The sequence below is a fragment of the Triturus cristatus genome, chromosome 2_1 (assembly GCF_964204655.1).
Source record: "Triturus cristatus chromosome 2_1, aTriCri1.1, whole genome shotgun sequence".
NCBI lineage: Eukaryota > Metazoa > Chordata > Amphibia > Caudata > Salamandridae > Triturus > Triturus cristatus.
Genome location: NC_140581.1, coordinates 1,128,575,678 through 1,128,590,362, shown reverse-complemented (window position 1 = coordinate 1,128,590,362; position 14,685 = coordinate 1,128,575,678). Strand labels below are relative to the sequence as shown.

The following is a 14,685-nucleotide window of genomic DNA, read 5'->3' as shown; positions in this document are numbered from 1 at the left end:
GGTGAACTTTCTCACTTACACATCTAAAGAGAAAATCTTATCCCTTGCGTTGAAAACAGGTCCGGTGAAGTGTAGCTTATACTCCAGCCCCTTTTCCTTCACCATTAGGTCTGATATTTCCCATATTACGGCCGCGAGACAATGGGAGCTAGGTAAAAGGATGACAATTTTAAGCGCTCTCGGTGTTAAGGTTCAATTAAGATTCCCGGCTCTTCTTCGTATAATGTGGAATAATCACATGTATAATCTACATCAGGTTGAGGAAGTAGATGATCTTATCGGGAAAATAAGAAGTCGAAAAGAGGGAGAAGCTCCTTTGTAATAATTGCCATCAATGTTAACTATCATTCTTCCACCTATTTCATACCTATTTCTTGCTGAGATTCTAATTAGAGGGGGATCAGGTAACTAATATTTTCTTTACTGTGTACATAAGGAAGTGTCAGGGGGATCCTGCCGTAAGAGCTTATGCTCAGAAGAGTTGGGAGGGTTTCCCAGGGTAGCAAGGTAGGGACGTTGGGGCAAGATAGGGGCACGGGGGTAAGGGGAGGGTGTGGAGGGATGGGGAGCACGGGTGGGGCTGCAAGGGGGAAAAAGAAAAAAATATCCTCATTCTCAAGGCAAATTGGTAAATTTAGCTATAAGTAAGCAGTGTATGGATTATCTGAATAAAGCTCATTTAAGGGGGAATTACAATGAATAGACCTATCAATTTCATTTCATGGAATGTTAATGGACTTAGATGTCCTCGTAGGCTTAGATTGGTAATGAAATTCCTTGAGCAAACGACGGCTCAGGTTTTCCTTCTCCAGGAGTCACATTTGAATCTCTTGGAAAGTAGGGCTTCTTTCAGTAAATTCCGATGGGTTGAGTCATTCTATTCATCTGAACAGGTAGGCCATACTAAAGGGGTGGTTATTCTAATTAGAGCAGGCACTGGAATAATTGTCAAATCAGCCTCCTCAGGCCAGTCAGGTAGATGGATTATTGCACAGATCGAAATTGAGGGGCGGGAGTTATCTATAGCATCATTCTATGGGCCAAACCTCGATGATCCAGCATACATCTATAAATTACAGGCTAAGCTAACAGAAACCACCTCCCCAATTATTATTGGTGGTGACTTCAATGTTTTACTAAACCCCGTTCGGGATAGATCTAATAACAGTCATTATGTTGGAAACCCTAATATTCGCCGTGGGATGATCAATATGATGCCTGAGCTCGGTTTAGCTGATGTTTGGAGGGTAAAGCAAGGAGATAAGACAGGTTTTACCTTTTTCAGCAAGAAATATGGTCATTCTTCAAGAATTGACTATTTATTAGCTGATAGGACTGTCCTGGAGAACATTCTTGATATTTCGATCCTACCCACTATCCTCTCGGACCATGCTCCTATTTTTTTTCCCTTCTCATATCCAGGGGGTAGGAGTACCCCTAGTCCCAGGTGGACATTAAAAAGAGCAATGCTCTCTAACACTGATATTATTAATGCTCTTAAAGCCTCTACAGTAGATTATTTCAGTTTAAATTTGGGCTCCACTTCCTTGGATTTTGTCTGGGATGCTTTTAAAGCAAACCTACGAGGTCAACTCCACAGTTTGATTTGTTCAAAAAATAGAGAAGAAACATTAATTTTTAAAAACTTGGAAAATGAAATAAGCAAACTGGAGGATGAAAGGATAAATAACCCCCAGTACTCTAATGAAAAAATAAAACAACTCTATAAAGATCTCGATCATCTACGGCAGGTCTATAGAGGAAAATTAGAAACAAAAATCAAGGCACAGTGGTCCGTCCAAAATATGCAACATTTTGAATACGGCGAAAAAGCAGGGGCTATTTTAGCCTGGAAAGCCAGGGCAGACCGCGCTAAAAACAATATCAGTGAACTAATAATTGATGAGAGTGGGGGGAGTTCAGGAAAATGGGAGGATATGCAGAGATGTCTTGTTTCCCTGTTCTCAGACCTATATAGAGAGGAGTCTATACCAAACTCTGATAATATTCAAAAGTGGTTACAACTCAAAAAAATACCCACTTTGACTGAAAGCACCCGACTCTCTATAGATGCTCACATATCAGAGTCAGAAATAAAACTACATATTAGCAGGGTTAAGAGTAATAAAGCTGCAGGGACTGCTGCCCTCCCGGGTGAAATATATAAAATACTACAGAATGAGTTAGTTCCGGGGATGTGTGAACTATTTAACTCTATATACTGCTCTCCTGGAAGACGCTAAGGCGAAAACTTCTGAAGGGAGGCCTTGCTCTTCCTGATCTGTTATGGTATTCCCACTCGTTTCAATTTAAAAATGTTCGGGCGTTACTTATCTCTCCGGGAGATTCCAATTGGGGGAAGATTCTGAAAGAAATGACTACCTTCGAAGGTGGAGGAGAGGGGTTCTTGTACAAATTTGGAGCACCACGGTTTTTTAAAAAGGTTTGTCTGAAGATATTAAAAACAGCCTTAAACGGGTGGTATAAAATAAGGGAAATGTGGGGGATCTGTTATTATTCAGAGTTTGCTCCCATTTGGGATTCCCCCGGTCTGCCCGATTGTCTGAAGGACAGCCTTGCGAAACCTATAAAAGATGCTGGTCTTATGATCTGGGCTGATTTTATGTCCTCAGAAGGGGTCCATCCATGGATGGTGTTAAAGTCTCGAATTGGTAGCTCATTTTCAAAGTTCAAATACCTCCAATTGGTTTCTTGGTTCACTGCAGAGAGAGAACATATAGGCGGAAACTGGGAAATTGAGCTTCTTCTCCAAAACATAAATCCTATTAAAAAAGAGGCAGGTCTTTGGTATAAAAGACTTTTGGAAACTGATGAGGTTAAGTCTCCTCCACAACAGTCGGTTTGGAATTTGTCAGTCCTGGATAGTGCTGCTGCAGAGCTATATGAATCTTCATTGCTTACATTATACAAATACATTAAACCAGCTTCATTAAAAAAGAACCATTTTTATGTTATCAACAGGTTATACTATACTCCCAAGAAAATAGCTAAGTTTGCTCCTCTTGTATCTGCAAAATGCCCAAGATGTGAATTCTCCCCGGCAGATGATTTACACATTTTTTTTGACTGTGGGAAATTACGGGCCTTTTGGCAGCAAGTGGGATATGCACTCCATGCCATTTTTAAAGTCAAGATCAATATGAGTCTGCCGTTAGTAATTTTTGGCATCGATAACGATCTGATGAACTGGATGTCAATATCACAAAAAGGTCTGACTATGTATTTAATTCTTATTGCCAGAAGGGAGATATGTAAGCTGTGGAAAAATCCATTACCCCCACTGTATGAAAAATGGTTGAGGGCTTCATTCAGTGCTGCCCAACTTGATCTTGGACATTTGGATGGTATGGAACTTAGTATCTGGGCACCACTTGTAACCTGGGGCAGAAACCTGAGATTGATCTAGTTCCCCCAGGTCCTATGATTACACCTAGCTTCAAAAGAAGTTGGCCTGGGTAGGCCTATAGCTAATGCAAAACGCAGATGCCTGGGGGAGAACAGGTCCAAAAGGATGGCTTACTGCTGCATATTGCAGGTGCTATATGGTGAGATGAGGACAAAAAAAAAAAAAAAAAGAATGTGCTTGTCGAACCAAGGGATTCTGGTTATCGCTTGGAACTGAGGAGTCTGAATCAAATCAAAACGCACTATTTCTTTATGGGTATCCTGTAATTGCAGCAACAAATCCTCTGTGGAATGGGTAATAGGCCCTGACTTTAAAGCACTTCTGTCTATACTTTTAACTTTATCTACCATACCCTTAGCCAAGTTTGGGATACCAAATTGATTAGCCAATGCTATGTCCATAAAATTCCTGCTACCACCAGAGTTAATCAATATCTTCAAATGGGTAGAGTGCTACCCCAAGACACCTGGGTGCGCACAAAAAAATGATGATGGATATGCATATACCGGCTCAGGAGTACTCGCATCATTGTTGCATGACTCACAGTACCTTTCATATATTTCCAAATTGGATTGGTTGCCACTATTCGTGTAATTAGGTAAGCCCTTCAGCAGCTGGCATTTTTATCCTTCACGTGCCTACCCCTGCAGCACTCTCACTGTCTGTGCGCCTTCTCTCTTCTTACTAGGTTACTGTGCCTCTCCATACCAGTACCTTCAATTGGGAAAGGCACCAATCCCACCCTACCTCCTTTGCTATGGTAAGAGTTAACGTATGCCCGTATTGGTTTTAGACCATACAATTGGTGGCTATTCCTGAAATCAGTTTATTTTTACCAGCACCAAGATGCTCGAGCGATCTAACGTACCTCCATGCGACCGCAGTAACCCCTTCCTGGCATTTTCGCAATTGCCTCATTGCTTGCCCCCTGCTTTTACACTTGGTAAGCTACGTTAGAAACAATTTAGCCCATCACAACTCACGCCATTATAACACTTGTATCCAAGAATGCCATTTCACCCGTGGCACCCACGCCGTAACATTTTATGGTCTTGATCCATTGCTGCACCTCGACTTTGTTGTTTCTTACCAATTTTCACCCAGCATGTGTATTGTATCAACACCTAGTACATGATGTCCGAATGGAAGAGTTGTACCCCCTTTGACTCTCACTAGCACTATGTTACAGACTATTGTTTCTAAAGTCTTTTTGATCTACATATTTTTCTTTAGTCCCTTCTACCTTTTACTATTGTCTTTCAGGCTAAAATTCCCTCAGGCATGTAATTTTTACGTCCTGATGATGATCCCAATATTGTTTTTATGGGATCGAAACGTCCTCGACCTTATATGCACCGTAAATGCAATTGAATTAATTACTGATGTGTAACGGCGTCTCTACATATTGTTTGCTTGTTGCATTTCTTTATACAAGTTACAAGCATTGTTTGTCCTGCCTGAGTCTTTTTCTGAATTTGTGAATTTCTATTCATTTGTGTCTTTGTTATATATGTAGTTTTGGACGCAGGATTGTGTCCCACTTTATTCTTGTGTTTTATGTGATTTGATACATTATTCAATTCTCTGTCCGACTGGACAGCTTTAATATAGAACTGATTTCAGGCCTATATTCATTGTTTTCTGTGTGAATCTACCCTGTCAGGGACTATTTTGTAATTGTAACATACTACTACCCAAGGTCCCTGAACCAATTACAATTGAGTCCCCTTGTTAATTAAACACTAGAAGTGACTTGTGCCAATAATTTTGAGACTGTAACAGTAGGACAACCCGAAAAACTTATTCCAGCAGGTCTTGTGTCATTAGTTTCCCTGAGTCCTCTCATTTTTTTGGCTTCACAGAACAGTCACATAAAACATGACCTTTTTTGCCTCAATATAAACACAACTTCATATCTGGATGTCTTTGTCCTCACTTAATGGTCCTTTTGAACTAACTATTTGCATAGGTCCTTCTATGCTTCTTTCTGGTTCTGGTTTTCTTTCTCTATACACACACATCTTTGTATCAGTACATGCTCTAGCTCTATGTCTTTCTGTAAGATGATGATCAAGCTTAACCACTCAGTCTATTAAGCTGCTTCAGGATTCAGGGGGGATCTACCCTTGAGCTAATAGATCCTTCAACTCATCTCTCAAGCCTTTGTAGAACAAAGAACTTCGTTTAGCTTCAGGTCAACCTGCTTCCACAACTAACCTTTTGAAATTGGCGATATAAGCCATAAGGTCCTTGTTACCCTGCCGCAAATTTAGTGGCTCTGTGTATACTGATTGCATTAAGGAGTGACAATCAAACAAACTTTTTTGATTCAGGTTTTAAGGCACCATAGTTGTACAACAAGGGATCATTTAGTTCCACTTTTTGAATGGCCCATGTGGCCACCATGCACCCTAAGTATGATTAAAAAAGAAGCTACCTTTGACTGTTCGGTAGGGAAACAGGACACTTTGCACATAAAATACAATTGACACTGGTTCATAAAAAAAGCAAACTTCAGAGGATCCCCTGTGAATCTTTCGGTAGGTGCTAACAGAATAGAGGGAGGAGTAGTGACGTGCATAACTGATGCTCCTGAACTCATTTTAATCCCGGTGGTGGTGGATGTGGGAAACGTGCCACCTGAAGCCCCTGTGCTTGGTCCTGGCATTTGTCCACTGATTCAAGCAGCCCCCAAACCTTGTAATGTGTCAACTCTTTGAGACAATGCCTGTGTTTCTTTTTTTAAATTGCCTACCATTTGGGCCAGGTCTGCTAAAGTTATACCTCATGCCTCCATATCGCCCAGGCAGAAGCTCTGCTGCATAGGCTTGGCGTTCTGTCAGGTTCTCCTCTGGATTTTCCACGAGAGTGAGAGGAGGCAACCATGCAAGGTCCCAACCTCCCTATCAACCAAGATAACCAACAGTAGTCAAAGCCAATCCAGATCAAAGGGGAAGAGGTGAAGAAAAGTGAAAAAAGAGAACATCAAATGAAGACTGTGCTGTAGTGCCTGTGTCTAACATGGCCTCTCTAAGACTCCTCCTGTGCAAGAGAATCAAAGGAGTGCATAGTACCAATGCCCATATGTGTGTTGCTTTCACTCCCTATCAAGTAGGGTTCTCTGAAAATGGCTTAGTACCTGTATGACCCCCCTCTTCTCTCTAAGTGTGGATATATAGTTGTCAACTGGAAATATCACATATCTAAATATAAAAAGGAAAAAATAACTGGTGTATATGTAATAGAAGTCACAATAGAATTTCATGAAATGTCAATCATACAATGATTATAGCATACCTTGTGTATTACAGTGGAGGATGTAGAAAAATAAAAATAATATTAAACTTACATCGTCACCGCGTCCTTCCTCCGTAGTCTCTCCGCATCTGGCCTGAACAGAAGCAGGAAGCATACATGCACCCCAAGCCAATCGTGACGCTGCTGTTAGCAGTGTCGAGCTTGGTCTGAGCGCCGTGGTTCGGCACTCAGATGGGGGACTAATAGCTGGTTTGACTTATGACTCTAAACATTTAAGGAATTTTTCATGTTTCAAATGCTTAGGAGAAGCTATTGTTATGTGTTACTGTGAATGGTATTATCTCTGGTTTGCTTTTCCCTATTCAATTTTCAGGGGCCCTCTTCGGTCTTTAACTGTGAGCAGAGCAGCCCAGCCCTACAAATCTGGCTCAGCATGGAAAAATAAAATGATGATAACATCAAGTTATTTTCCTTTTTTCCACTGCTGAAAGGCAGTAGGATGACGCTCCTCCGCCTTAGTGGAGGAGCCGCCACTAATGTACTAATTATGTCTTCCTATTTTAGGCTCATAGGACATGGCCGGAAAATCAAATATAAGAAGAAAAAACAAATTATATACAGGTACAGTGCAATTACTACATGCACCTCTGTTTCCGCCATGTAACAATGTATACAACACCAAAAGAAAAAAAAAGAAAAAGCCTTAAGCAACAGCAAGGGATAATGCTATGAGTTAAATGTAACAGTACATAAGTAACCATTTTAGATGTGATAAATAGTAATGTTAGTTTCTCTGTGGTTCCTTTAGATAAGCAAGATAAAACACATCTCTCTCCTGAATCCAGAGTACCTGTTACACAGAGCTCAGAGTCAGATAAGTATAGAACTTGAAACAGATCATGCAAGACATGCGAAGCCCGATATCCAAACAGGATCTGTAGGAACTTGATACTTGTTTGTAATTCTTTTTCTTCACAGGATTTGTATCCAAGAGAATGAGAAGTTCACTCTGAGGAAACGGCCCGACGTACCAAAATGGAATGTAGCCCACACCAAGGAGCTAACAGAGGACGCTGCGACTGGCGAGGATGACCCGGAAGTGAAGGTAGGTGAAGCGCCGGCAGGAAGCTACTGGCTGAAAACAACTAGAAGGCCAAGCAACACCCTGTACGTCGATGACCATTTTATTCATTAGATGCTCCTCCCCTGCCGCACTACGACAACGGCTGAAGGCAGCAGCAGGCATGACAGTTAGGAACATAAAATAAAACTTCTTAGAAAATAATGCCTAATTAAATTCAATTACTTGAAATATTTAAACACATAAATAAATATGATTTATTGTTCAAAATAATGTAACAAATAAACTATATTTCTAATGTAATTATAAAATGTTTAATAACTTTGCAGTTAAAATGTAATGTCCCAATAAAGATTATTAAAATATTAAAACATTATTTTTAATAAAATCTTTACATCACGTGTATTAATTATTAATGCATAATAAAGACATTAAAGTGTTTTACTTTAAGTGTGAATAGCTTTTTAATTTAAACTTCATAAATAGAATTTTATTTTGTAGGTATACGGATAGGTACATAGAAGTGTAGGAGAAGCAGAGGTGTACCCTCAACTCCTAGGTTTGTGAATAGTATTTTGTAGTACATTTTGTAGCACTACAAAATGCTGTTTGTGAATAGGCCCTGTACTTTGAGTATAGCAATGGGCTTACTCTTTTGTGGGTTGGTGTTTATAGGTGCATATCCTTCTTTAAACTCCTACTTATCCCCCAAACTCCCTTCTATTTTTTGTAAGTATTTCCTATTTTCCTTCCTCTCTCCATCCCTCCTACATTTACTAATGAAACGTACCTGCACACGAAGTGGCGATCTCTGCACAAACACTGAGGAGTGACATAGGAGTGGTGGGGGCAGAGGTCTCCACACATAAGTTAATGAATAGCATTTTGTCGCTCATGACTAGCACTACGGTAGTAATACTTTACGTACTGCAGTTTGTAAGTAGGCCCAAAATGTATGACCACATGCAGAGTTAAATGAAAAATTCCCAAAGAAAATAGCTCTAAAGTAACCATCCATTCAAGTCTGTCAACTGCACCTCTTTTTTTCTTTGTTTGGCATTAAACAATGGTCATATATCTGCTGTATCCTCTACATTATTCATCCATTCCAATGCATTTCAATAGAATTCTGAAATTTGAATAGCATTTTACTGGTGGCAACCATCATTACAAGACACTAAGTCCATTAGTCCTATTTCATAGCGCCACGGTTCACAGAGCAGCAAAATACTGTGACATTGTTTGAAATTTCCAGACTCACTGAATGTTCATTTTATCTTTCTCATAGTTTCTTTCAGAAGAGTCAGCTTTTGGTCTAGAAAAAGTATAAAAGTGAACCAGTCAATCAAACTTCCCTTTCTGCTTCCTTCCCTAAAGAAGAGCAATCTCTTTTCCTGTGGAGTGTACCTGACACGAAGCTTGGAAACTGGCCTGACTAGTAAGGATCTGTCAATTATAAAAAGTGTATGTGGGGAAAATGACAAAAACAATGCAAAATATGAGAAGTGCACTACTGCAAGAAGGGAAATATGCCCCTCATGCACATGAGCTAATGATTGGTCAACCCAGTGCTTAATTTGAGCTGGTGATTGCAGGTGGGCATCACCGCCACTTATTGTTGGGGTACAAGGCTTATTTTTTCTGAACAGACTTTGATCCGGTGCTACAGAGTGAAAAGGGGGAAAGAAGGAGGCAGAGTCATGAGGAAATCAGTCACAAAGGGAGACAGTAGGGATGAAAAAGTACCTGCATGAGTAAGATTAAAAGTCAGGGAGTGTGTGGTGGTGGATTAAAGAAGCATTAGATGGAATCAAGACTATTCAGCCTTGGAATTCGACACCCCAATCGTTGATAGTACCTGCCATGGGCATATTCACAAATCTTTGGATGCCGGTATTTATAATTTTACAGATTAAGCACTGCCTTCACCCCACATCCCCAGAAAAGGCCAGAGACCACAACTGCATGATCTTCCATCCTACCAATACAGAAGAGGCACACTTGCGGAGCCGTATCACTTTAAACCATTTTGGATGGAATTCTGTTATGCTGCTCTTATCTCACCCACTCTTAGAAAAAGAACACTTGCTTCAAGCACACGCTCACCCTGGGAGTCTTACTAAGTCCAGTAGCAGGGCAGTGTCCTGGTAGATCAGCAGTGACGTACCGAAACTTGAGGGTCCCGCCTGCAAAGTGCATGGAGCGGGCCCCCACACTCCGGACCCAGTCAGGAGCTATCAGGCCTGCCCATGTACAGTGCCAGAGGGGGCCCCCCTGCTCCACGAGGGATGCAGGGGCTATTGTTATGCCATTGTTGATCAGGTTAATCAGATCCTTTTGGGAAACGATCAAGTCCATTTGCAAAAGATTGGCCTTCTCTTCCCAGGGGTGTATCCCCGGAAGTTCAGAAGCACCGGTAGCACAGAATCTCGTGCTCATTCTTTTCACCAGTACAATTGATGAGTATCTCACAATAGATGGTAAGCTGAAGTTAAACAGAATCTTTTCAGTCGCCTTGTAAATTTGAAAACAATTTGCGATGCATGACAATGATAAAGAGCCTGTAAATTTCAATGCAAAATGGGCTGAGACTCATTGTCAAGATTTCAGACATTGTAACAGAATGTTGCATCAAAATGTTTGTTTTGCACAGATTGCACTGACGCTCGTGTTTTTTTATACTGAAATTTGCTTGCACTGACATTTAGACTCACTGACCGCTGCAAAACATCATTTTTGTACTGGCCACTCAGGGCATAAACCTTTTTCTCATTTGTCACACAGATATGTATACATATATATATATATATATATATTTTTTTTTGTTTTGTTTTTTTGTTAGAGGGGTAGGGGGTCTGTAATAAACCACTGTGGAATCGGAGATCTGCGTGCTTTCCTTTTTCAATACTAAAACCGGTGTTGGAGTGTTTTATTTTATATTTTTTTTTTCACACTCGATAGGTAGTGCAAAACCTCAGTGCAGATTTGCACCAACTTCTTTATATTACATCAAATAAGTCCCACTTAAGCTATCCAAAAGTTGGAAAATATTGACTGCAGTTGTGTGGTGAAGCAGGTTCTCTCAAACAATCAATGCCTCCAATCAATGGCCCAATAAAGTCAAAGTAGCATAACCCAGACTCACCAAACTATACCCTGGGCTCCTGAGCCAATAGGCTTTAGGTTCTGGTAGCGCTTAAGGACTGTGAAGGTCGAGTCACCCACTTCCACGCTGTAGAACTGGTTGTCAACTTTGCTTTTGCTCATGTTGTAATGTTTGGCGATGTATGACACATCCACTTGTTTCCCGAATCCCTGTGGTACACGAAAAACAGAAAAATACAAATTCAGCCCAAAAAATGAATAGGTTTCCGCAGAATTAAAGTCGTTTTTATAAATATTTCTTGCCACGCTGTAGGTGTCAATGCTTGAAAAATACTGTCCACCCCACACGACCATGACCAATAAGATAAAATGCGCATGCACTGTAGGCGACCGCAACAAAAATGAAAACCATTTGTAAAATACACTTGTAAATTAAAAAATATATATATACAACCACTGAGACACTCCAAACCAGGTTACAAAGTGCAGAAATGTTGCTTTTCAATTTTGCGCCAATTCACCACCAGAAAAATAAAATGTGCACTGACCGACCAGTTGTTCCAGCCTATCAGTTCAAAAACAGACATTTCCACCAACGACACCAAGCAAAAATTAGATTTCCACAATCTCACAAAAAGTTGTATTTTTGCAGGGTTTACTTAGTACAAAAGTTTTTTTCACACTGGTTGCAGCAAATTACGGTGAGAATTTGCACTGCACCAGTTGTGCTGTGTGAAATATAACCCTGGCTTTTGGATTCATCCAATAATATGGAACAGATTTCTTGAGCATAAACCACAGCTTTTTGGATTATTGCAATGGTTTAAGGCAGTGCTTAATTAGTTAAAGAATAAGTGCCAGGGCCCTTGTCAGGAGGCCACTGCAGCTTGCATCACCCATTGCTCCTGTCAGCGCTGTCAATGACAGTAGAAATGTGACTACTAAATATAGCACTTCTACAAATATGGCAATTAAGACTAATCCACTCCACCCAAAGCTATAAGTATGGGTGGGGCAGCAGGTATTTAATCATTTTATTGTAAATTGAACTGCAAAACAACTGTTGTTCTCATTTCAAAATTTGACAGCACCACCATGTGGCAGACTGTCTTAAGTGCGAGTGTTGACAGTTAAGTGCTGTTGCTGAGCACCAGAAACCACTGGCTCAAGTTAAGCACTGGTCTTAGGTTTCCTTTCATAACGCCGAAATACGAAACCCTCAAATCATGTATCTTGTCTTTCTGTTTTAGAGGGCCGCTTTACTGGAGTACATCATAAAGGTGGAAATGGTTTACCTCATTATAGTTTTTTGATGACATCTGGGGCCAGATAACATGTTGTATGCAAGTTTAAAGCACAGTGATTAGGGGTGCGCAGGTGCCTTTTCATTAGTGTGCACAAAATGTACCTGTGCCTTTCATCGGAGGTCTATTGATTAATAAGTGTAATGAGTTAAGCAAATCCACTTCAGCTCACAAATTACATGATTTGTCTCCTGAGCTGTGACTATTTTACGAACTAGATAATTAAAAATAGTCACGTCTTCAAACAGCAATATCTGAATGGCATTTGGTGTGTAGAATTTATTGCTGTCACAGTGCAAGGACATGTAATTTGATGCTTCAAGGGTCGATTAACCTTTTGCCAGGCCTAAACCTGCCTTTTTAGTACTTACAAGTCAGGCCCTAATGGCTCTTTGGTCAGGGTGCATGGCATTAAAATATAGTACATACACACTTAAGTGTTGTATGTCCTGACAGTGCAAACACTCCTAAAGGCGTTTTTTCACTTTGGCTAGTCTATCAAACAATACCTTAGTGCACTTAATAAGTGGTAACTTCAGTTTGATAACAGATAGACAAATGATTCTTCTATTTATTTGAAATGTAAATTAAAATACTAGTTAATGTTAAAGTCTGATTTCAGCTTCTATTGATGTCACTTTTGGAAAGTTGGCATTTTTGTGCCTAAACCAAATGTGCCTTTCAGCCAGTGTCCAGCTGTTCTTTGGTGTGATGTGTATTACTTCCATAGATGGGGATATAAAGCCTCGGGTGTGGGGCAGGGTGCCTCTTCTCCTGTGCAAGATGGCCTGGGGGTTTTTACTCAGACCTTCCTGAGCTTCAAAGGTTAGTCTGAGAACTGTGCCTACCGACTTCCAATCTTCTGAAGCTGCCTCCCCTGCCACTGACACATGCAGCTCACACCTAGGCCTGCCGGCATATGTACCCATAGACAGTTTGGAGCTGAACACAGGAAAGGGAGAAGGTTAGAAAAAGAGGGCATTCCCATTCATAGGCTAGCACTGGGTATAAGCATGCAACCTTCTGTCATAAGCCAGAATCCTAGTGAGAAACCTCTGACTGCAGGAAGGTCAAGAGGCCTAGGTCTTTACACAGGCTTGGTCTGCCAGAAGTTACCCCTTCCAGTAGCCATAATGCCACTGATAAATGAAGGAGTAAGCACATGATGCCTTTCAGAAGAGCCCTGGATAGATGGAAAAGCCTGAAGTTAAAAAAAACTCCTAGATAACAGCCAGGTTACAGCTAACAATAGAAACCCAAGGACAGGAGGCAACACTCCAAGGAGCAGGAGACTTCACGATATATAAGATATGCCAGGAGCTGGAACTAAATGACCGAAGAACCAGGAAGCCCCAAAATTAATCAGGAGCGAGGAACTGCACCAACAGGGGGAAATGTTTTGGGACGCAAGGAGAAAGAGATAAGTCATTTTGGTTTAGGAATCACTTCATAGCAATTAATGGTAAGGTGGCCATCTTGGAAAGGGGAGGATGTATTCCAGAAATCCTTGCTACAGGATTCTGGGAAAGAAAATGTAAAGCACTATGGAGACGTTGAAGGTGTCTTTCACCAACGCCCCCCAGCACGGTAATTCATACCTGCATGTCAGCTGCCGTAAGTCAAGGTGAACAGCCATGTGTGGTGACCAATGTTCCCTCTAATTGTTGTCCTCTGTGTGCAGCAGAGTAGGGTCTCTGTGCGCTGCAGCCATGGCTATGTGCGCCAGGAACCAGACTGCGCGTGTGTCCAGCGCCAAATATCCCTCCTAACTTTTGCTTAAAAAACTGAAAATACGGCGCATTTCCACACATATTAGTCAGTTATTTGGAGTGAGAAGGATAGCGGAGGCATAGAAGGGGAAGAAAGGTTTGCATTCATATAGCACCTGTTACCCCTGATGAGTGTTGAAGCGCTTTTCTGGCGAGTAGCACGCTACTCCTGAACCCATAAAGTATTAGTGTTGAAAATTAGTATAGTGAAATATGAAGTAATTCGAGTGGTGGATATGTTATTCAGTTATTTGGACAGAGAAGCATAGATGGCGGGATAGAAGAGGGAAAGAGGTTTGTATTTATATAGCACTTGCTACCCCTGATGGGGTTTTGAAACGCTTTTTTTGGCGAGTAGCACGCTACTCTGGAACCCATAAGGATTAGTGTTGAATTAGTATAGTGAAATATGAAAGTAGTGGTGGCTAAGTTAGTCAGTTATTTGGATTGATCAATGTATTATATTTAATAAATGCTGGGTGGGGTACTGTGATGAGAGGTCTGTGCTGAAAATTCTGTTTCACAGAGCCGGCGCTGTGGCCAAGCAGTCTGTCCCTTCCCTTCTTTGTATGCTTTGGGGTTAGGCATTTACCTTGCATGGATGGAGTGTGTGTTTCTTGTTCACTTATTTATGGATCCTTTTTGGCTTTAGTAAGTGTGGCATGTAGATGGGGGCATCACTCACTTTCTGTGATACCATCCATCCCCGCCTTTGTTGCCCAGTTGTTGCAATAAGACCGC

At 41.0% G+C, this 14,685-nt stretch overlaps 1 protein-coding gene across 5 annotated transcripts in view; it reads right to left on the bottom strand.

Moving 5' to 3' along the window:
* Window positions 1-14,685, bottom strand: part of MAPK10 (mitogen-activated protein kinase 10) — a 948,252-nt gene that overhangs the window by 429,564 nt on the left and 504,003 nt on the right. For all 5 annotated transcript variants that reach the window (XM_085636553.1, XM_085636554.1, XM_085636551.1 and 2 more), the window contains one exon: window positions 10,912-11,081. In XM_085636553.1, coding sequence (XP_085492679.1) covers window positions 10,912-11,033 — 122 coding nt within the window. In that variant the 5' untranslated portion in view covers window positions 11,034-11,081. Of the gene's footprint in view, window positions 1-10,911; window positions 11,082-14,685 lie in introns of those variants that run through there.